General features: G+C 41.2%; 4 protein-coding genes and 1 pseudogene across 5 annotated transcripts; 1 reads left to right on the top strand and 4 right to left on the bottom strand.

The window, feature by feature from the left end:
* Positions 1-5,938: 5,938 nt before the first annotated feature.
* LOC146580538 (zona pellucida sperm-binding protein 3-like) lies at positions 5,939-7,764 on the bottom strand (annotated as a pseudogene).
* Positions 7,765-8,205: 441 nt separating this feature from the next.
* Positions 8,206-9,560, top strand: ufsp1 (UFM1-specific peptidase 1). Its single transcript, XM_085267318.1, has one exon. It carries the CDS (start codon positions 8,340-8,342, stop codon positions 9,096-9,098), a length of 759 nt encoding a protein of 252 aa, XP_085123444.1. The 5' UTR covers positions 8,206-8,339; the 3' UTR covers positions 9,099-9,560.
* Positions 9,554-11,791, bottom strand: LOC146580536 (endonuclease domain-containing 1 protein-like). Its single transcript, XM_085267317.1, has 2 exons — positions 11,316-11,791; positions 9,554-10,255 (listed from the first exon to the last, which is right to left on the bottom strand). Exons 1-2 carry the CDS (start codon positions 11,637-11,639, stop codon positions 9,674-9,676), a joined length of 906 nt encoding a protein of 301 aa, XP_085123443.1. The 5' UTR covers positions 11,640-11,791; the 3' UTR covers positions 9,554-9,673.
* Positions 11,792-12,418: 627 nt separating this feature from the next.
* LOC146580535 (endonuclease domain-containing 1 protein-like) lies at positions 12,419-14,252 on the bottom strand. Its single transcript, XM_085269621.1, has 2 exons — positions 13,874-14,252; positions 12,419-13,753 (listed from the first exon to the last, which is right to left on the bottom strand). The coding sequence occupies exons 1-2, from the start codon at positions 14,162-14,164 to the stop codon at positions 13,160-13,162; spliced, it is 885 nt and encodes a 294-aa protein (XP_085125747.1). The 5' UTR covers positions 14,165-14,252; the 3' UTR covers positions 12,419-13,159.
* A 2,544-nt stretch (positions 14,253-16,796) lies between these two features.
* LOC146580534 (endonuclease domain-containing 1 protein-like) lies at positions 16,797-22,237 on the bottom strand. Of its 2 annotated transcripts, XM_085267316.1 has the most exons (3): positions 21,699-22,237; positions 18,763-19,076; positions 16,797-17,510 (listed from the first exon to the last, which is right to left on the bottom strand). In XM_085267316.1, the coding sequence occupies exons 1-3, from the start codon at positions 21,787-21,789 to the stop codon at positions 16,890-16,892; spliced, it is 1,026 nt and encodes a 341-aa protein (XP_085123442.1). In that variant the 5' UTR covers positions 21,790-22,237; the 3' UTR covers positions 16,797-16,889. The 2 variants fall into 2 exon arrangements, with proteins under 2 accessions (XP_085123442.1, XP_085123440.1); XM_085267314.1 differs by lacking the exon at positions 21,699-22,237 and having other exon boundaries at positions 18,763-19,201.

The following is a 22,237-nucleotide window of genomic DNA, read 5'->3' as shown; positions in this document are numbered from 1 at the left end:
CCACCAACCTCTGACTCTCTCCCCCACCGATGTAGGAGCGGTGCTGAGCAGGATCAATGTCCACAAGGCTGCAGGTCCCGATGGAATCCCCGGGCGTGTTCTCAGAGCGTGTTCTGGGGAGCTTGCAGGAGTGCTCACAGACATATTCAATCTGTCCTTGGCCCACGCTGTGGTACCGGCCTGCTTCAAATCCACCTCCATCGTCCCGATACCCAAAAACTCCAACCCATCTTGCCTCAATGATTACCGCCCAGTAGCACTCACCCCCATCATCACTAAGTGCTTAAGCAGCTGGTCCTAGCACACTTCAAATCCTGTCTCCCCCCCACCCTGGACCCCCACCAATTCGCATACCGCCAGAACAGGAGCACAGAGGATGCAGTCTCCATCGCACTGCACTCTGTCCTCTCACACCTGGACAACAACAATACCTACGCCAGAATGCTGTTTATAGACTTCAGTTCAGCATCAATACAATCCACCCCTCACAACTCATCAGGAAACTGACAGACCTGGGCATCAGTTCCCTCATCTGCAAATGGTTACTGGACTTCCTGACCAACCGCCCCCAACATGTCCGGCTGGATAACCACTGCTCATCTACCATCACAATGAACACCGGTGTACCACAAGGCTGTGTGATGAGCCCTTTCCTCTACTCCCTCTTCACCCACGACTGCAGACCTGCTGATGGTTCCAACACCATCATTAAGTTTGCAGATGACACCACGGTGATTGGCCTCATCAGTGACAACGATGAGGCCGCCTACAGGGAGGAGGTGGATCGTCTGGCTGAGTGGTGCGACAGAAACAACCTGCTGCTTAACACCGAGAAGACCAAGGAGCTCATCGTGGACTACAGGAGGAATGCTGACCCACATCCACCCATCCACATTAAGGGGACGGCTGTGGAGCGTGTGAGCAGCTTCAAGTTCCTGGGAGTCCACATCTCCGAGGATCTCACCTGGACGACCAACTGCTCCAAGCTGGTCAAGAAGGCTCACCAGCGCCTCTTCTTCTTGAGGACTCTGAGGAAGAACCAGCTGTCCTCAGACATCCTGGTGAACTTCTATCGCTGCACCATCGAGAGCATCCTGACCAACTGTATAACAGTCTCTTACGGGAACTGCTCTGCCTCGGACCGGAAGGCGTTGCAGAGGGTCGTGAAAACTGCCCAGCGCATCGCCGGAGCACCACTTCCTGCCATAAAAGACATCTACAGGAAGCGGTGTCTGAAAAGGGCTGGGAAAATCATCAAAGACCCCTTTCACCCATCACATGGACTCTTCACCCTCCTGCCCTCTGGGAGGCGCTACAGGAGCCTCCGGACTAAGACCACCAGGTACCGGAACAGCTTCTTCCCCACAGCTGTCAGACTCCTGAACTCTGCCTCCTGACATCTGACCCACGTTAACACATGGACTGAACATACACACACACACAATGGACAACTGTACCCTCAAACACACAATAATAACATGGACTGAACCACCACTCACAACCACCAGCACTTTATATAGCCTCTGTAGGAATTATCCACATATCTCACTTATCTTAACTGCACTACTGTATAGCTCTGTAATAATCATTCTGTACATTCGATAATCTTTAATCCTACAACTGTTTACAACTTGCATAGTTCCCATTTCTGTATAACTGTATATCTCAGATTTCTGTAAAGTTATTTATCTCATATTCTGTATAGTTTTTCATATTTATATCCTGTTCATGTCACGGTTCTGGGTCCGTTGGACCCAGTATTTTGAGTTTATTGTGTTTTGATTTAAGTTTGCATCAGGGATTGTGTTCTTGTTCTCTTGTCGTGTTATGGTAATGTTTATGTCTATTATTAGAGTTCCATGTTTCTGTTTATGTGTGTTTAGTTTCATATGTCATTTCAAGTCTGTCTCTGTCTAGTCTGTGTCTTAGTAAAGTGTGTTTTGTTTCCTGTTTTATTGTGAAGGTCTGCGTCTCATGTGAGTGTGTTCAGTTTTACCTTTGTCTCGTCTTGTTGATTATTCCCAGCTGTGTCCACCACCTGTGTGTAATTCCCCTGTGGTTCTCTGTATATTTAAGTCATGTCTTCCGTCATTGTTGTTGCTGGTCCGTCTGTGTTTCCACCCTGCCTCATCTGTGTGTTTCCCTGCAGTCAACCATCATCTGTTTCCGCCCGCTCTCATTCAGGTTTGTGCTTTGTAGTTTTAGTTGTTTCCCAGTATAGTTTAGTTCTCCGTGTTGCCGTTTGCCTCTCCTTTTGTGTTCAATAAATCACCTTTTACACCTTCACGACTGCCTGCGTGTGGATCCTCCTTTTCCTCCTCCGCACGGCTCCTCTCACTCGCCGTGACAGTTCATATCCTGTACATAGCTTGTACTCACTACAGCCTGTACATACTTATAGTTATAGAATATTCACAACATACTTCATACCGTGTACATTATAACATACCATAATAGACCCATTTCTGTAATATACTCACATATCTATATTATTGCTTATATATTGTAATATATCTATATCACTAAAGCACTTCTGGATGGATGCAAACTGCATTTCGTTGCCCTGTACCTGTGCATGTGCAATGACAATAAAGTTGAATTCTATTCTATTCTATTATTTACTACATTTATTTAAATCCAGTAACCTACAGCAGAGGTTTCTAACTTTTGTCATCCAAGTTCCCACACAGATGGACTTGAGTGGCCTTTTATCCTTAAAAAAACCCATTATTTGATCTAATTTAAAATGCATTTTAAAACTCTTTTTAAACATGATCTTAGCTATTCATTGGCTTAATCTGTAGATTTACTGCTATCTGTTACTTTCAGCTTTTTTTCCTACCTATTCATTTCCAAACCCCTTTTAGTCTGCCTCTCAGTACTAGTGTACTTCTGTGCCTGGTTGGGAATCGCTTCCCTCCACACAAAAAGATGCCTATCATTCTGGACATCACGCTGCTTTTGGACATTCAGGTCACTGTCTGGTTCATGTCTTCTCATCATACAAACAAAGACTGAAATCTGCTTAACCTGTGTATAAAACACTGATAAGATGGACCAACAAGGCAAAGAAGGAACTTCAAGTTTGCTTTGACTACACAGACTAGGTCGTCTTTGATCCTGCAGCCACTGACCCCTATGAGGTGACTGACACCGTGACCTTACATATCAGCTTTCGTGAGGATGTGTGCATTCTCACTACAATGAGACGTGTCTACCACAGTGACAAGCTATGGTCTCCTGAGCTGAAGGTCATCCATGAGGTCAGGGAAGAGGCCCACAGAAGACAATGCAATCTGAGCAGCTACGCAAAGCTCCTGTGCCAAGCCATAAAACTGGAAAACAGCTAGACTGAAGCATTTTTGACAACTGATCAAAACTGTCCTTTTCTAACATTTAAATTAGTCACTGACCTCAGAGCGTTTTACGACAGGTTTGATATGTCCATCCAAAGATAAAGATGCAGCAAACATTAAGCTGTAACACACTTTCAAACATCTGGAGTCTCCAACAGACTCAATTAGCACAGCTGCCCTCCACATCTGCTTCCTCTTTACAGTATTTTTACCCCATACAAGACTCTGTACAGCTTCTGAAGTTGACCAGTGACAGCGTGTCTTTCAACAAGGCAGCGTATAGTAAGATAACATCAAAAGACAAATGAGAGACTAGTTAGAGAAATAATAAGAAAGATGCCAGAGAGAGTTCAGACTGTGATGATGAAAATAGTCATGGCAGTTATTGACTTTCAAGCTCGTTAGAATGGTCTCTGTTTTATATGGTGTTTACACGTGTTTGCCAAAATTTCAATAAATCGCTGCACCTATTTCCCATTTTCCTAGCTAAACATAAAAAGAGGGGTTGCTCAACACTTTTGCACAGTGCTGTAGACCAGGGGTGTCCAACTCCAGGCCGCGAGGGCCAGTGTCCTGCAGGTTTTAGATATCACCCTGGGTCAACACACCTGAATCAAAGGATTACTTCATTACCAGGCCTCTGGAGAACTTCAAGACATGTTGAGGAGGTAATTTAGCCAATTAAATCAGCTGTGTCGGATCATGGACACATCTAAAACCTGCAGGACACCAGCCCGCGAGGCCTGGAGTTCGACACCTGTGCTGTAGACCATCTGGAGATTTAGTAGACTTAATTTGAGGAAGTTAAAGTTAACTTTAAAAATCAACTATTAACAGTTACAAACATAAAAAAAATCTACAATACTGCACTAAAGAGCCTCATTTCAGGTATTTCATTCACAAAATTATTCCTTTACAAAAGAATAACATTGCTCTGAGATCTGTGACACAAGTTAAGTTATTCTGCATGAGAGAAAGGAGAAAACATCCCTGGTCCACAACCTCCCTTTGTCAATTTTATTACATTAATATAATAGATTATATTCAGGGATAGAACCAGGTGTAGTGTTGCAGTGATAAGATCACACAGCTCACTGTGGTTTCCCATTTGGTCCTTAATGTTTCCTTTTAAAGGACTAGATTAGTGTTTCCACTGCATATGGCATGTAATGAATCACTAATCACGCCTTTAAAAGTTTGTTGATTTTACCCCAAAACATGGATTTAATTGTTCCCATCCCACCCCCACATGCTGTACTTGTATTGTGCTTTATTAAATAGCTCAGGGTAAAGACCTGTTATAATCAGTGTCTCCAGCTCATCTCAGCAGGGCACTGAACATGCCAACTGACATTGTGAATACCATTATGGCAGGGTTGTCCAACTCCAGGACTCGCGGGCTGGTGTCCTGCAGGTTTTAGATGTGTCCTTGATCCATCACAGCAGATATAACGGCTAAATTGCCTCCTTAACATGTCTTGAAGTTCTCCAGAGGCCTGGTAATGAAGTAATCCTTTGATTCAGGCATGTTGACCCAGGGTGATATCTAAAACCTGCAGGACACTGCCCCTCGAGGCCTGGAGTTGGACACCCCTGTATTATGGTATTTTGTGAGAAAAGAAGCAAGAAGTGCTTGCCTCTGCTCCTCACATAGATAAGATTTGTTAATTTGTCTATTTTCAGGGGAAAAAATAGATTATTGATGTTATAGAAAACACAGCTCCAAAAAGACTGCTCTGGGTATACATTTTTACAATTAAATGAATTGATCCATAGGAAAACCACTTCATTATCAATGTTATTCATTGTTCAGCTCCTCAAGTTTGTCTCAAGAGTCCCTGTACCTACCTAATTGTGCAGCTAAAAAAGGGGTTTTCAGCGACTGACAGAGATGTGAACAGGGCCAACTGTCTTGTCAGCCTCGTCCTTCGTTTCTGTCAAAAACATGTACAATTCTTGGAGACATGAACTTATTTACATTAATCTGAAGGTTAAAAATGTCAGCTTAATGTCTAAATAGGCACAATGGCAACTATTGTAAGCAATCCTAATAGATTAATGAATGTTTGGATATTTCTTGTGATGGCCCTTAAAGCAATAACACAAACTGAATGTTTCAGAAAGCAAACCGGCCTCATACATTACATCACCTGATGTACAGTCTAATGTCATACTCACCACATCTTTCTCCATCACTGTTGTCTGAATGAAGCTGTGAAAGAAATTAAGGTAAAGGGACCTGTCTAAATGCTGTCACTTTAACAAATTCCTGAACACACCAGTAGTACAGATACTATATTGCATTTAGAACAACTGGTAAAAATAACCTCAATGATTGTGTATATTGTGTTTGTAAAGGGATGTCCAACCTGTCTCCAGCTGAGTCGTGTGTCACCAGCAGACAGGTTAGAGCAGCATTCACACAGGTCACTGTCTCCCTCTGTCGTACGCTGGCTGAACAAAAGACACATGCTGACCTTTAGATGGGAAACTACACCTTTAACAGTACATCTCTCATCAGTGGATGTGACCTGAGATGAAACTGACAAGTATGAAGATATGAAACTGCAATGTTTAAAATTTTAGAAGCCTAAACTGAAGGTGGGCCTGTGAAAGAAGCAGGTTTTTTTCAAGCTTGCTATGTAAGCTTTGTTTCAAAGTGGCCATAAGATGGCAGCTGATGAACATCTTTAAACAGAAACATTAATTAAGCACACTAGTCCAATATTTAATTCAACAATATTACAGTTCTTCCCTAACGTTTTCTACACAGGCAGTAATTTAACCTTTTTTGTAATTTAACCTCTGTACACCACCTCAGTGGATTTTGAATCAAACACTAAAGATGTGACTGAAGTGCAGACTTCAGACTGACTGACGGGTACAGTTTCAAGACCACTGATGATGCGTTCTATACTTCAGGATTTTTATTCACATATTAAATAGAAACCTTATATTTAAATCTATGTTAGTTTGTACTGTTAATGTTCAGCCTCTGATGCGGGTTTGTGTATAAAAATCCCTAGAAATATACACCTTTATAAAACCCTTTGAAGTGCACAAAGTCTGCACTTCAGTCAAATATTGACTGACTAAATCCACCATGGTGTCGTACAGACACAAAAAAAATACAAAAACTGCCAATTGTCCAACAAATTATAGAACGAGATGAGTTAAAGTCATTTATGGTAGAATGTAGATGGAAAGTCTGGCAGTAAACTGTCCATAAGACATGTGTAATGCAGGAGGACTGTATCAGACTTGGACATGATGTGTTTTGTGTTCTATTCACAAATGACTACAACTGTATTGACTTTTTTCTTATAGTCAAAAGAAAATACTCAGCCCTGATTTGTGATAAATCTGTAGCCTTGCAAGGAGAGAGGGTCAGGCTTCAATGTAGCTACGCAAGAGTCCACATATACAGTGACAGGAGGGTGCATCAGGGCCTCCACTCTGGCTTCTAAAAGCACTGCTTCCCCCTGCTGATACACTGTGGAACTACACTGAGAGGTGCACACATCTGTGGAACAAGTTTTCTTTCCAGTGCCTGCTTCATTTAGACTCCACATACAAACAATATCGCCAAACTAGAGAATGAATAAGACTTCAGTTTAACCTGCCAAGATATGAAGGGAGAACTGCTGCAGTCCAAAGACACTGACCGTGGATGTCATTGGTTCCCAGGTTAGGCTTAGTGGTTCTCGACTTACTTTTTGCTTCCTGTATTCACACAAAAATTACACACAGGTTATGCCAGTGTTTGTCATCATATAAACACACAGGCGTTGAACTCAGTTTAATCTGGACAAGTTTCTTGTTACTGTTAACCGTTTGAACCCTGCACTGTTGGTTTTCTATTCTAATCATTCAGCTTTTACTTTTACTCCACTAAAGTGACCAGCTTCGCTTATTTTGCCAGTGATACAATTTGTACCGTTAGCCAACAATTAAAAAAAAAATCAGCCATTTAAACTGTTTACAATTTAACTACTAGCTATAGTAACATAATTGATCAATTAACAGTATACAACAACACATTACATCATTCATATACTTTTAGCGAGCCGTATGATTTGCCCCCTTTCCCGCCGTTTATTGATCAATTATAGTAATTTATCTTCCTTTTAGATGCCATTTTCTGCCTTTTATCGGTTACGTTGAATTCAAACTTGCTCTTTTAATCCTTTAAGCGTACCAGCTGAGCTTATTTTTACACTGGACTCAGTCTCACATTCTCGTAGCCCTGCAGAGATAACCATTTCAGCTTCAGACACCGCTTCCTTTGGTCTGCAGGAGCTTTCCTGGGACAAGTTTTCTCCAAGTTGAAAACACTGGGGACTGAACGTCTGTCCTGGGAAAACTGATGCTTCTCGGCTATTCTCACTTTGTTTTCGCCGCATCGCATTTGAAGTGCTTTAAAGAGTTTCTACATTATTTTTGGGGCAAAACGCAGATATACCAAAACTACGAAAATGTAGGATTCTACTTTCAAAGACTGTGGGGGGAAATACAAACATTTTTATTCAAGCTATACTTAATAAAAAACAGGTGCTACATTAAGCAATTTTGTTTTGGTGACCTTTTTTTTCTTGTCAACACACTGCATCCTAATTCTATTTTATCAGTACACATATGTGGAAATATTCATTTCAAGATAACGATATTTTCGCACACTCGAATATTTGTTTGTTTAGTAGTAGTAGCAGTCGTAGCCTACAGTAATTTCACTTTCAAACGACTGAAACCGGTGACTTTTTGTGTTTAGAAACAAAATGAAACGAAAAGACCGAAAGGCTCTTGAGGGCATAACTGTGAGTGGAACCAATGTCAAGACGGAACTCAGTTACTCCTCTTAGTGTTCCGTAGGGATAGTTATTGTAGCTGTACTTAGTAAGCGTCGGATGTTTTGAAACTGCTGACGAGTGTTTGGATGTTATATGTGTTTGTAAAAAATAAAAAAGGACAGAAAAGAGGAAAAACATGGATAAAAAGTCCGTGCCAGCGCCGTCAGAGGAAGAGATTGACTGGGGAGGAAGTGGAGCAGGAGGGAGCAAAAATTTACAAAAGGACAAAACTTTATTGAAGAATGTGCACACTGGTCTTCCTAATCCACCTTCGGGTGCTATAAAATGTTCTCTAATAAAAGGAGACTATCTCTACTTCCACTATGGATGCGATGGACAGGATGACAGAGGCTGGGGATGTGGCTACAGGACCGTTCAAACGCTGTCTTCGTGGATTTGTCATAACTGCTCTCCGCCTAAGAACCACTGCAGGCCGGTACCAAGCCTCCCCGAAATCCAGCAAGCGTTGGTAACAATGGGGGACAAAACCGACTCCTTTTCAGGCTCCAGGGAGTGGATAGGAACATTTGAATGCTCTCTAGTCCTCGATCATTTCTACGATGTTCCCTGCAAAGTGGTGCATGTCAGAGGCGGAGGGGCCGAGCTGGAGCATGTCGCAGTGGCTGAGCTCCATCAGCACTTTGAGAAGCATAACTCTCCAGTGATGATGGGAGGAGACAGAGACAACTCCTCAAAGGGGGTATTGGGGGTGTGGACCGGGGATAAGGGGAGCTATTTGCTGGTTCTCGACCCGCATTACTATGGATGTGAGCTGGACAGGACAGAGCTGCAGAGGAGAGGGTGGGTGGCATGGAAAAGAGTATCATCTCTGGATCAGTCTTCATTTTATAATCTGTGTCTGCCACAGACTGCAAGACTGCTAAATGTGTTTTAGACATTCAGTATGGTTGTTTCAAAATCAGCTGCAGTGCCATCCTGTGGTTAAACTCATTAAAGCTCTTGAAGAGCAGCAGTACCAATCGTATATGTTGGTTTTTGTTTTGTTTTTTTTTTATTAGAAATTTGAGGATCAGTTAATTTCTTGGTCAAAACAGTGTGTTTGGCTTCTCAAATGTCTTCATTTTGTGTTTTTGTGAAAAATATTTTTCAGTATTCTACAGGCCTACATAGACCCTTGACAGCTGCTCATTTTTATTTCACATTTTGTGCACAAGATCATTTACTACAAATGCATGCGTCTCCTGATCATGCTGGATACACAAAGCCATCATAAACTGAGGAAAGTCTTGTGATCACCTACACATGATATGTGCTGGACAATGCTTCAATATGCACTGAGAAAGAGATCTGTACGCATGTAAACATATTAAATGAGACAAGCTTCATTTAGGCTCACTCAATTCTCCGTTTTATTCCTTCCATCATATAATTTAATTTGACATGACATCTGGGTTCCATTTATTTCTCGAGCTACATTTCTGCCAAGAGATCAAAAGATCACCTTTTATATCATTTATCTGATACACAATCTTTATAGAAAATCTGGAAGTTCTTGTCCACATCCATCCTCCCCTTGAGGAATTTCTCTAGGTTTTTGAGAGGAACCTCCACCATTTGGTTGTTGACACGATCATTTAGCCCATATGCACCAAAGACAGGGAACTTATAGCGCACAAAGTACGGCGCATTTTGGTCGAACTCGGTGCAGCAGTAGGCCGACCACATGTACTCGGGCACAGCTACCCGGTCCTGGTTGTTGCGACGGATCGTGTGTCCAGAAGTGGTGACCCCGGTGATCACAAAGGCTTTGCCGCGGCAGTAGTTGTTGAGGCGCTTTCGGACGATGTCTCGGTGTTCCGCCCAAGGACCCATGTTGAACTCCCTGATCTGAGGCACCACGTTCGTCAAGGTGTAGGTGGACGCCTTGTCTAGAGGGTCAGCCTGATGCTCATCGGGATTTAGTTGGCCGCGTTCATACTGAACCACATCGGCGTAGTCCTCCAGGACTGCCTGGGAGTCCTCAAAGTTCATGTGCATGTTTGCAGACTGGGGGAAGGGCTCCATGTTACTGCTGCTCTTTTCTGAGGCCAACTATGGAGAGAGAGAAAATAAAAAGCAAAGTAGTTTTACTCACAGTTTGCACACTCATTTTTTTCTGGGAATGGTGCAAAGACTCATGGGAATAGAGATGATATGATGGTATTGTTTGCTTGTGCGACTGTTTAAATAGACCAGTAGTTGTCCAATAACTCAGTGGAAATGTGAATAAGCTCATATCTTGTCACACTTATACAAATATAGGAGACAAAACTCATGGTATGTGGGCAAAAAGTTGAAGTTATACTTTTAAAAAGATAATCTGTTTATGAAGATTAACCCCAACCTGACACACCAGATGGCTGCCTCTCCCTTAGCCTGTTTCTGTCGGAGGTTTCTTCCTGCTAAAAGGGAGTTTTTTTTCTTCCCACTGTCTCCAAGTGCTTGCTCTTCGTCTGATTGTTGGTCTTTACCTTACAGTATAAAGCAGCTTAAGGCAACTGTTATTTTGATTTGGCTCTATATAAATAAAACTGAATTAAAATAGGAAGACAAAAACAGTATAACAGCATCCAAAGGGTTGAGAGTCAGCTACTAAAGCTTACAATAAGCGCAGCCATGAACTGTAAACTCTGTTGTAGTTTACACAAAGCACCGTTAAAAGTTGACAAATCTAGCTGCCAGTGCTTTTCTGCAATTAAACAGCCACTTCTTACAGAAAAGAAACGAACTTTTGTCATTTTTAGAGAAAAATGCCAAATTTGCATAAATGGTAATGGCAACACTATCTCAGTGAAATAGCACACAGAGCTAATAAAGCAGCTTATCTCAGCTTTACATTGTTTCTATTACAGTAGCATAGTTGCTGCAGTTCTTTAGCTGCTTGTTAAGAAACATCAGGTGATATTGCCTTTACACTTCCAAAAATGTCAAGAAATCTCCAATGACTGCATGTGAATAGATACAGAGTACTGTGAATATATGGTATATATAGTGTGAATAGTATTATGTCAGATATATAGCACACTGTATGGGCAAACATGCAAAATTGAGAATGAAACCAGGCTTCTGTTTTATTTGTTTCATCCTTGACTGAGCTCGCAAGCACTCTCACCTGAGGCTCGAACATCCAAGGGAAATCCACCTTCTTCTCCCCGTCTGACTTCTTGAATGTATAGGCTGAGTAGATGGGGACGTGTTTGTGTGAGTCGTACAGGGTGACATAGCGGGGTTTGTCCTCATACCGCTGGCAGATCTTCTTAAAGGAGTTGCTGAGGTATCCTCGTGGTGGTGTTCCCATAAAGAGAGAGTCCTTGCAGCGCTCCGCATGGTTGAAGTCTCCCACAACTCCTGCCTGGGACACTTCAAGCAATCCACACATTAGGAAGATCATGGCAGCTGCCGTTGCTAAGGCACAATTTGTAAATGTAGGTATCATCACTGCAGCTTTTTTTTCTCAGCAGCTCTCTTTTGTGTCTTTTTAGATGTGTCTTCTCTTGCTAATGTGTCTCTAATTCACCTGTGACACACCACTGCAATCTACTACTGCCTAACAAGTACAGCCTCTGTCCCAGCTCTATCACACCCCACATTTCCCTTCATGCCTCACCTGCACTTCAAGCGAGCAATTCTCTCATTGTAAAGGCTTTTCCATATATTCAAATTCCCACGAGTGTCGTAGCAGTAGTTATCAGTCACTGAGAGCATTTTATTACTGTAAAGTGCAGAGGACAAATGGCACTCACTTCAGACCTTCAATTCAAAAATAGCCTTTCTTCCATCGTCGGCCTTGTTGCAGTGAAGCTTCATTAAGCTGAAGTTTAATGAAAGAGTAGAAATGGGAAACTCATGTTTTAAAGCCAGTTTTTGTTTAAAGTGTAGAAGGAGTCTTGCATTGGAGAATTTCCACATATCAAGTTTAGATTTTTCATTTCAGCAGCAAATTAAAAAGCTCTATCCCATCATGAGCTGGTGCTGTAACTTAATATGCATATGACGTCTGATGACAGGTTTCAAATTGCCCAGAATATGTCAAAAACAAAAGTTCAGAGACAGTTTCATTCAGTGGTTTATTCCTGTGAAATATATGAGAAAGTTACATTTTGTTACATTGCAAGAGTGTTTAAAGTACAGTATGGCCCCTCCCCCACACCTTTCCAACACGTGAACAACCTACTAATGTAAATCCTCCCCTCCCCCCCCTCCTTGATAGCTGGCTATGCCTCTGCCTTCAAAGTAAAGGTTATGCAGAACAACAAAAAATACACGTGATATCCAGTGTCAGCAGATTTTATGACCCGCTTGGAAGCTTTTGTTTTACCTGATGTAACGTGTCATATAAATTACCATGCACAGTAGAAAAAGCACAGGTGTAGATAACAAAAGAAATTCTGGTTGCAAATTTCATGGATACTGTTAGCGATAGCTCACTGTCACACTGTTATAATTTAGCTGGATGTTTTGTTGGCACATGATGGCACCTCATTTTACTTACAAACACCACAAAGATCAGTGACAAATTAAAGGAAAAATTAATAACCTGTATATCTCTTTTATGGTTTGGATTCATCTGTCCTCTTTGAAGGGGCACTGCAAGTTAAAAGAAACTTTTCTATGATTGCAACATTTTATTCTGATGGGTGTGGTCTCCTCTATGATGACAGTGCCCCAATCCAGAGGGCATGAGGATTACTGAATGGTTTGATGGGTATCAATTTAAAGCAGTTCATAGATTATGGCCTCTGTAATAACAGGATTAAAACCCAATTGAATAATCACAGGACAAAAAATCATAAAAACACCAAATAATAAAGGGAATAAAAAAGATACAGGAACGTCTGTTGAGAGATTGATGTTCCAGAGACCAATGAGAAGGTACACTGGCACTCTTCTGGTAGGACTACTTTTTTTTGTCTTTCTTTAATTTGTCAAATGTTGAAATATCTCTAAATATTTTCCCTATGCAGTTTTCTCAGGTGCTTGTATGGAACAGTCGCCCACAAAGATCTGAAAGTTCTGGCTTACAAATTCTGTCTTCTTGAGAAACTCCTCCAGTTTCTGGACGGAGACTTCCACCATGTCATTGTTCTCATCCTCGTTGAGGCCATAGTAAGCAAAAGATGGGAATTTATAACGGTTCATAAAAGGTGTGTTGTGGTCATAGTCAACACAGCAATATGCTGACCACAGGTAGGTGGGAACTGCAATGCGGTTCATGTTTTCCCGGCGGATCATCTTGCCAGAGGTGGTGACCCCGGTGACAATGTGCGCCGTTCCACGACAGTAGTTGTTAAGCCTTTTGCGGATCATGTGTTCCTGTTTGTCCCAGATTAGGTTGTTGACTTCAGGCACCACGGGTACCACATTGGTGAGGGTGTAGGTAGCTGCTTTGTCGTCAGGTTCATTCTGATGCTCGTCCGGGTTGAGCGTGCCGCGCTCGTAAAGGATGGCATTTGTGTAATCGTCAAGAACAGCTTGGGCATCTTCAAAGTTCATGTGCACGTAACTCCGTGGAAAGGGCTGCATCTCGTCTGTTTCAGAGGATGTGGACAGCTGTGCAGAGAGACAGACCCACAGCAAATGAGGGCATGAGCATGACTGAATGCGATTACATGACTACGCAACAAATTCTTACGCACATTTCAAAGCAGTGAACTTTCTAGTTTTCTTTACCTGAGGTTCGTACATCCAAGGGACATCCATACATTTCTCCCCTTCTGAGCGTTTAAATATGTAGGCAGAGTAGATCGGTATATGGTCCACAGTGTTGTACAGAGTCACGTAGCGTGGCTTTTTGTTGTAGTACTGACAAATGAACTGGACGGAGTGGTGTTCCAGTCCTCTCGGTGGCGTTCCCATGTAGAGGAATTCTTTGCACTCTGGAGAAAGCTCTTTTTCCACTTTGCCTATCACTGCTAACATTATGCTGAAAAGTAGAAAAGCTGTCTGTGCCCAAGCTGCCATAGCTAGGAGGGATCCTGAAGCCACTCTGGTAACAAGTTAAAGCTGTTAAATAGTATGTTAGGTATATTTTTGAGCTCTGCTACAAATGACTGCGTGCGTCTTTATGCTCAGTAAAACAGCTCATACACATTTCCCACTCTGCTCTCTGTAATCTGGCCTCAGTATGCAAAGTAATGCCATCTTTATACCTTATCATATCCACCCACAGCTGGCGAAACAGGGACTATGGCCAATGGTGCCTCACACTGGTTAGAGTAATGTTATTTCTTTGAACACATCCTCCCAGATGGTCAAGCATTTATCAAAAACACAAAGCTATACTTGCAATTTTAAAGTGCCTTGGGTTTTTAAAGACCGTTGTGCGTCATTATGAACTTTATATTTGCTACCAATGAAGTGTATACTCTACTCTACTACTACTGATATCACTGACAAATGCAGAAAAAATACAAGTTAAGTATATCAGGGTTACATTAACGTACATTTTTGTGTGTGTACACTCATGTTGTTAAAAACCCACCATCTGCCTGTTCTGCACAGCCTCATTTTTAACAGGCACGGTCACATGTATACAGTGAGTGTATCCTTACAGCCATCCTTTTTTTCAAAGTAGTAACTATTAATCGCTGCATGTGATGCCTTTAAGGTACATGTGTAAGGTTTGGGTTTTTTTCTTTTTACAGAAACATGAGTTACACTCTCGCCTAAGGATGTAAATGCTGCAAGTACAGAATGCAGACTACTAAAATGACTACAATTGCTATGATATGATCATGGCTGCATTCTATGTTATCAAGACTGTTATGACTGTTGGTAGCTGTAGAATTCCCACAGAGCTGCATAAACTTGCTAACAGCTATCTCAGCCCCACAGTTATTAATTCTAACTGCCTCAAAAATAATAACTTGCAGCACAACAACAGGGTAGTAACATGAAAGAACTTTTATTTGCAAAATTAAGAGATTACTAAAATAAAATACAGAATAAAATACATTATAAATAAAATACAGAATGATTGTGCCACAAAAGAGGCATATCCTGAGATATCATTAAAACCAGCTTATTTGTGTCCTCTGTAATGGACATTTGTTTTTGGTCTATAGCTTTTCACTCATTTGAGCTTGTCCTGATGTACTAAATAGAGGAAATCCTGGGCTTTCCATTGATATCTCATGTGTTTGGGTGGCCCCTTTTAGCTCCAAAGAGGAAGGAAATCACAAAAAAGTTCAAAGTTCTTCTCAGGAAGATATAACAAAATCAAATACGTGATTGTGACCAAATGCATATTTTCAACACTTTCCAGACATAGAAGCACTCATTTTTTCCAGCAGCAATATGTGACATGCTGTTTTCTATCTGCTGGTCATCCTGTGAAATGCAAAATAATGAAACATTTTTGGATAAAGACAGAATATAAGTTAAAGATACTCGTGGTTGCTCAGTTCTTATATATGGCTATAATTTTCTTTCCATGGAGGAATTTCTGAAAATTGTATTTTACTATATAAATAAGTGCACATTTGAGCTTTATTTCTTCAGCATTACCATATACAGCACAGGTCAGTAACAGTCAAATTCTTCTCCGTCACCTAGATCAAAAATGAGGTAGAATATTTAAGCACAATGTTTTAAATTTGGTTTGAACATCTGGACTCTGAAATTGAGCACTTTAGAGTTCATAATACAAATAGAGTCGAGGAGAACAATAGGTGGGATAAAGACAAAGATGTGGACAAATTACAAGTCAGGTCATTTTGGCTTGAATGTATTCAGTTTAAGTGCAGGAAATTTTAACAGCTATGGCAATTACCCCAGGAAGGATTTAATAAAGATGCCATTGGGTTCATAATTTGTTTCCATAAAGGCAAGATTAATAAATTGTAACAATTCAATGGCTCTATTCCTTTCTAACTGAATTATACTTTAATTTATTCAATAACATGTGAAGCAGGATTGCTCAACACTGTAAAGTTGGCTTAGTCTTGTTTTTGCAATAGATGCATTTCAACATTCCTGCATTACTCTGCATCCTGTTAAAAAGTCTGCAACTTTTTTTCATGTGTGAAACCCTTTTTTATTGCCAGTGTGTGAAACAGACTGCAATGTGACTTTAAAATATACTGTTTGTTAATTTCTGTGTTGCCTCTAAGAGCCTGTGAGTGAGACAAGGACATGACTATTATGGTCACAATGCCTCTCCTCAGCTCCCAAAGATAGCACTGACCAGCTTTAGCTAAGTATAGCATACAAATGGACTCAAAATAGAAAACCTTAGCAAGCAAGCAAATTAGCATTAGCCAGCGAGCTGCCAGTTTCTCCATAAAAGTAGGGTAAGCTAACACTAGCCAGAAAGCTAATGGCTAGTTTTATCTAATGAAGCCTGTCTATCTGTAGGACAAAAACAGCAGAGAAAGCAGGACAGACTTCAAGTCAATTATAAAGTTTTTCTAAAACCAAGTCATCTTTCTTAAAACACCTCTGGGTAGTTGTTTGGGCTTTTAATTTGATTCATTAATTGCTAAACATTAACTTTAACAAAATAATTGTCAGATTTTTTTAAGTGGTTAAAAACACTGAAGAATATTTTTTAGAAAACATGTTTTCCTTTTATTCAGGTTTTCTCTGAGCTGGCTCATGTTAGCTAACACTAGCTTGGCTACTAACTACAAGCTAGCTTTTGACAAAATACTGTTTTTCATGTAGAAGATCAACTATGAAAATTCCATCATACTAAAACATTGGTAAGGTCTCTCTTCTTCTTTAAGGGATTTTCTGCCACACATCCCTTGTAGAATATGGCCATGTCACTGTCTATGTCAGTCTGGCTCCTTAAGAATGTCTCCAGAGTCTTTAGAGGTACCTCGACTACACTAAATCCAGCCTGTTCATTCAGTGCATAGCCGCCGTAGCTAGGGAACATAAACCTCACTTCATATGGTGAGTTATGATCAAACTGTGGACAGCAGTATGCCAGCCATAAGTGTTTTGGAATGATGAGACGGTCCCTGTTATTACGCTGAATGGCAGCCCCTGAAACAGTCACCCCTGTCACTACAAAAGATTTGCCGTGGCAGAAATTGTTGAGACGTCGGCGAACGATGTCTAAGTATGGGTTCCAAGAGGTTTCCAGGAAATCTGTGATCAGTGGAACTATGTTGGTCAGGGTGTAAGTGGAGGATTTGTCATCTGGTTCTGCTTGGTGCAAGTCAGGGTTTAGTGGGCCACGTCGATATCCTACGGCATCCGTGTAGTCCTCTAAAACAAGCTGGCTGTCCTCGATCAGAGGGGGAGTCTTTTCACTCAGGGGAAGTGCCTTCATGTTACTACTCTCATCATTTGAAAGCAGCTGTAAGAAGAGGAAGTAAAAGAAACATGACATTTAGCAATTTTAAAGTCCTCAATCCACAGGCCAAGACACTTAAATAAGAGCAGTAAAGCCTGGAAGCATCTTAATCTAAGGCAGGTATTACACATCATATTTCACAGCCTGATTGTTTGTTCACATGACAGTTAAAAAAATATAGGTGTCAGATTCTTAATCCTGTGTTGCCAGATTCAGGTCAGCTTAAAAAAAAGAGCCAGATCCAGGAGGTCAGATGTACCTTACCATAACCCAACCAACCCTATTCTGGATGCCGAAACTGAACACACACACATCTCTCACACTAAAATATAATTGGAAAGCTGGTTGGCAGGGATACCAAAGTAATTATGGTTTATAATGACTCACATCAAATGAGCTAGAAAAAATAACTTGCCTTAAGTGTGCTATGGATGAATACAGTGAATGTGCTACAGAAGAAATGTTGAAGCTAGACATTGATTTTAAAGATGTTATAACATTAATATCAATGTTTTCTTTCACTAAAGTGATGAATAAGAATATGTATCAACATTCCAAGCTAGTCTTTTAAGTTATTAAATCATCATGATTGAGCGATTATTTCAACAGTACAATGCTGTCAAAGCTTAAAACACTCACAATATTGAGATATGTGCTTATTCAGACTTAGTGAAAACAGATGAAATACGGTGATTTATGTGAAATCAATATGTAGCAAGGAGCAACAATTAGTCAAATTCAGCGCCAGAAGGTATTTCTTTTAGCCTTGAGTCCAAGGCTGAACCAGAGCCAGAATACACCAAGCCTTAGCACTTGAGGCAATTTATTTCTTCTGGCCCATTGGATATGAGTCATAAACCAAACCTACTTTGGTAACCTAAGAGGCTCTGTTAATCAGCTTTCTTAGAATACATATTTAGCCAACACAAACAAGCTTCGACTTTAACTCTCATCTTTCAAACTGCCAAACTGTGTCTTTAAAATAGAGGTGTGTTTGAGGGCATGTCTGGGTGATTAACAGCTTATACTGTGCTGTTGGGTCTTTGGTAACAAGCACCAGACTGATTTGAAGTAAAATTAACTCATGTAAACTAAAGTAACTCTGGGAAAAAAATGTAAAAATTCTAGTACCCGGTATATGCACTGTTCTTGTATAGATTAGATTTTTTAAACAAAATGTTATCATGCCCCAAAACATGTAACATCTCTTCAAAAAGTGGCAAGTTATAGCTACTGTGCTGCTCTGAGGCTCTACCTGAGGCTCATACATCCAGGGGGTGTCCATCCTCCTCTTCCCGTCAGACTTCTTAAAGATGTAGGCCGAGTAGAGGGGGAGATGGCGACTGCTGTCATACAGTGTGGCGTAGCGAAGTTTGTCTGCATATTTCTGGCAGATCCACTTGAGGCTTGTTCCTCTGATCCCTGCAGGGGGGGTCTGCATGTAGAAGAATTGGCTGCACTCTTTGAAGCTCTTGGACACAGTGGCGCTCACCAGGTGGGACGCCATCAGCAGGGTGATGGGGAATAAAGACGTGAAAAACAGATGCATCCTCACACAGCTGGAGTTGCCTGAAGAAAATATAACTGGGTTATTTCTTTATCGGGTCTGACATGTTTGCTATGGCTGTTGCGCACCAATAAAAGACCGAGAGACTCAGACTCCATACTCCGGTTCGGCTTAACGTGTCATCCTGTATCAGCATTTCCTTCAGCAGGCTAGTACAATGACAGCTGGACAGAGACGTTCTATGCAAAGCAGCAGTGGCTCAGGTTGGCCTGGTTGGCTGGATACCTCACTTATCTGGTTTAGTCATGCAAGTCTGCACCTTTCTACCTTTCTAAAAATTACATCACCATGTTCACTCTATAGGCTAGGCTTCCTACACCCGTGTGTTGTTGTAACTTTATATTTTCTATATTTCATGCAGCACATGGTCTTATCAGTATGCACTATGTAAAAATGTAAACTCCAAAGATACTGGACAACCTGGATGGATGATATGGATGTTGTACAATATAAAACGTTGGGGTGTTGTAAATGTAACTCAAAGCAGGACACAATGATTTACAAGTTACTTCCTCTTGAGTTTGCAACTAGTCATAGTAATGTACTTCTCTGACTTTACTTTATAATTTGTGTTATCGCAGTTCGTTTCTAAATTAGGATTCCTTAATATTAGAAATTTCCATTATCATGCTCCTGCACTGGTCGTCTCCTGTGGCCTAACACTTCTCTGAATCGAGGATGGGCTGGATTCATTTGAGCTCCTGAAGTCCTGTTCTTCTGTCAGTATTTAAGGACCAGCTCCACCACCAGATTGTCGTCTTCACTAGAGTGGTGATCCATCTCCTTGATGACCTTTGCATTCTCCAAGCACTGATGTCCTCTTTTTCTCAAATTCCTGTGACTCTCATGTGGCGGAAGAACAAACCATCTGCAAGATGCAATCACATCTCACCGTCAAGCTGGTCCATGTTTTCAGGAAATCCTTGCTTAAACACTCACCTCAGCAGCTGACTTGCCTGCCCATCCTCCAACAATTAGGAAAGCCTGCAGAGATCGGATCAGTGGCCCTACCCATAGTAAGCATCCTCACCACCTTCTGACACCTTTCATAAACAGCTCAGCATCAGATTCTGTCCGGACTGACTTTCTTTTCCTCTGTCCTAGGGTAATTCTACCAAGTAGCTGGCTCCATTCCCGTGGATCCGCAGTTCCTCTGTTTTTGCTCAATGCTCTACGACATTAAAGCCCCTTAACAGTCAAATACTCACTCTTGGGTCTTGCTTCAGAGTCTGTTGGTAATGGCTTTAAACGCCTTGACAAAAATCTCCGTAGCCAACAAACATAAAAACTCAATTTAATGTTTTGAAGTAAAAATTTATTCCTGGACTGTTAAAAACAACGGATTATATTTTACAGTGTTCTGTCTTCTGAGATTAAACACTATGTCTATATTAGATATACATATGCAGCATCACTTCCTGTCTGTAAAAAAAAATCTGAAGAATGAAATAATGTAATGTTTGGTTAGTAAAAATATCACTTTACATTGTACCACAGTGTTCTACTCTTACTTCCAGCTAATGTAACAATAACCTTTTCAGAAATGGTGAAATGGTCCAACTGAGAATAATAGACTCAGCCGGCTTCTTCCTGCACCTTTCATTCACAGCATCTCAAACAGTGCTGCTGGCTGTGTGCCACGAGGCCCACTTTCCTGCTTCACTAGCCAAGCTGAACGCTGCAAGAACAGCACCTGGGACCAGGCTAGCTGGACATGGCTTTGATGTGATTGCTGTGAAGCATAAGTGAGCCCATGTAACTGACATGAACATCTGGCAGCCTTCACAAAATCCTTCATAGGGGGAAACTCCAGAGGTGTTAGTGCGGTTGCAGAGAACTGGGTACGCCTGAACCCAGACATGAGCAATCATTCTGCATGAATCCAGTGTGGAATTCATAGGACGATGTAAAACCATGACAAGCTGGGACATGACCTGAAGACCAGAAAGACGTTAAGAATGAACTCTATCAAGACTGGTGATATTAAAGGTTGGGCACTTCAAAAAACAATTACGTTTCTGCAGACAGTTTGAGCAGAGGTTCAATAATGTGGTGGTAGTATAACTAAATTCCTCTGCTTAATCAAAGCCTTCAGAAACTTTAAGAAAAGGTTGAGAGGCAAACAATATACCACCATCTACAGCTGCAACATCCCCTACCAGCTGACTGGTAGAGGGTCCACTGTCTCTGTCAAGGGGGCCAGTGCCCACATGTTTTCCCAAACTGATGGTGTTATTAACCATCTGAACATTGTCCAATATGTGCTTCATTTGATTAACATTGAGTTGAAAACTATTTACTTTGCAATATATGGCATATTGGAATAAAATATTAGCGAATCCACCTCAAGAAAAGCTGATATTGTTTCAGTTTGTTTTTTAAACAAACTGAAGGTAATCCACATTCCATATTGAAATTTGCAACTAAGTGTTTTGATGACACTGAGATAATATGAGAAAATATTTATATGCAATGAAATTAGTCATCTTCAACCTGTTTTCTTTCCGCTGTCATACAACAATTAGAAGTTGTAAGATTTTTTTGTGCAAAATTATCATACATACTATTGTAACTATTATTCGTTTTTAGTTTTTAATAAACTACATTTCTGAAATTTACTTTACCAGCAACTGAAGAGGGCAGGACTGCTACTTTCATCTTCATTAATCCCCATTTAAACCATCCGGTTGTGTGCACACTTGTGCTGCTGTGCATTTAACAGCACCCTCTAACGACTAACTCCCACAACTACCGCCAGAAAAGCATTGCGCATGCTCAGTAAGTGTTTGCTGCCAGCACTGCGAGGCATACAATTCACTGTTGAAACAATATTTAACTGTGCTTTTACGCTCAACGCTACTGACAGCAGCGTTTGTGAATGCAAGTTGAATGGAAGTTAATTTCATTGCTATTCTGTGACTGTTGCCTCGCGAGTTTGCATTGCTCTGGCTGTGTTGTGCATTTAATACAATTGCGTGCTAACAAATGCTTTCGCTCGCCAGCTTACTGGCTAAATAACCCTTCCGGACGTTCTGCCTGTAAAAGCATCGCGGCGTGCAGTACACTCCAGTGTCCAGGCTGGTAAATAGGGGTGTGTTTGCCCTGCTACAGCATTGGTTAGGCGCTTGTCAATGTCCAGTCACGTGGTGTCACACTGACGGCC

This window comes from Mchenga conophoros, linkage group LG3, assembly GCF_057382185.1.
Source record: "Mchenga conophoros isolate Kocher_MC1m ecotype Shallow Benthic linkage group LG3, M_conophoros_male_GT1.1, whole genome shotgun sequence".
Taxonomy (NCBI): domain Eukaryota; kingdom Metazoa; phylum Chordata; class Actinopteri; order Cichliformes; family Cichlidae; genus Mchenga; species Mchenga conophoros.
The sequence above is the reverse complement of the archived record's forward strand: the minus strand, read 5'-3'. Positions and strand labels throughout refer to the sequence as shown.

What these genes read in the sequence shown, in the direction of transcription:
- ufsp1 (XM_085267318.1), top strand. Translation starts at nt 8,340, where the DNA reads ATGGATAAAAAGTCCGTGCCAGCGCCGTCAGAGGAAGAGATTGACTGG.
- LOC146580536 (XM_085267317.1), bottom strand. Translation starts at nt 11,639, where the DNA reads ATGATACCTACATTTACAAATTGTGCCTTAGCAACGGCAGCTGCCATG. An exon ending in CTTGGATGTTCGAGCCTCAG is followed by an intron (nt 10,256 to 11,315) that starts GTGAGAGTGCTT and finishes CTCTCTCCATAG; the next exon opens with TTGGCCTCAGAAAAGAGCAG.
- LOC146580535 (XM_085269621.1), bottom strand. Translation starts at nt 14,164, where the DNA reads ATGGCAGCTTGGGCACAGACAGCTTTTCTACTTTTCAGCATAATGTTA. An exon ending in CTTGGATGTACGAACCTCAG is followed by an intron (nt 13,754 to 13,873) that starts GTAAAGAAAACT and finishes CTCTCTGCACAG; the next exon opens with CTGTCCACATCCTCTGAAAC.
- LOC146580534 (XM_085267316.1), bottom strand. Translation starts at nt 21,789, where the DNA reads ATGCACAGCAGCACAAGTGTGCACACAACCGGATGGTTTAAATGGGGA. An exon ending in CCTGCCCTCTTCAGTTGCTG is followed by an intron (nt 19,077 to 21,698) that starts GTAAAGTAAATT and finishes TATTTTCTTCAG; the next exon opens with GCAACTCCAGCTGTGTGAGG. An exon ending in CCTGGATGTATGAGCCTCAG is followed by an intron (nt 17,511 to 18,762) that starts GTAGAGCCTCAG and finishes CTCTTCTTACAG; the next exon opens with CTGCTTTCAAATGATGAGAG.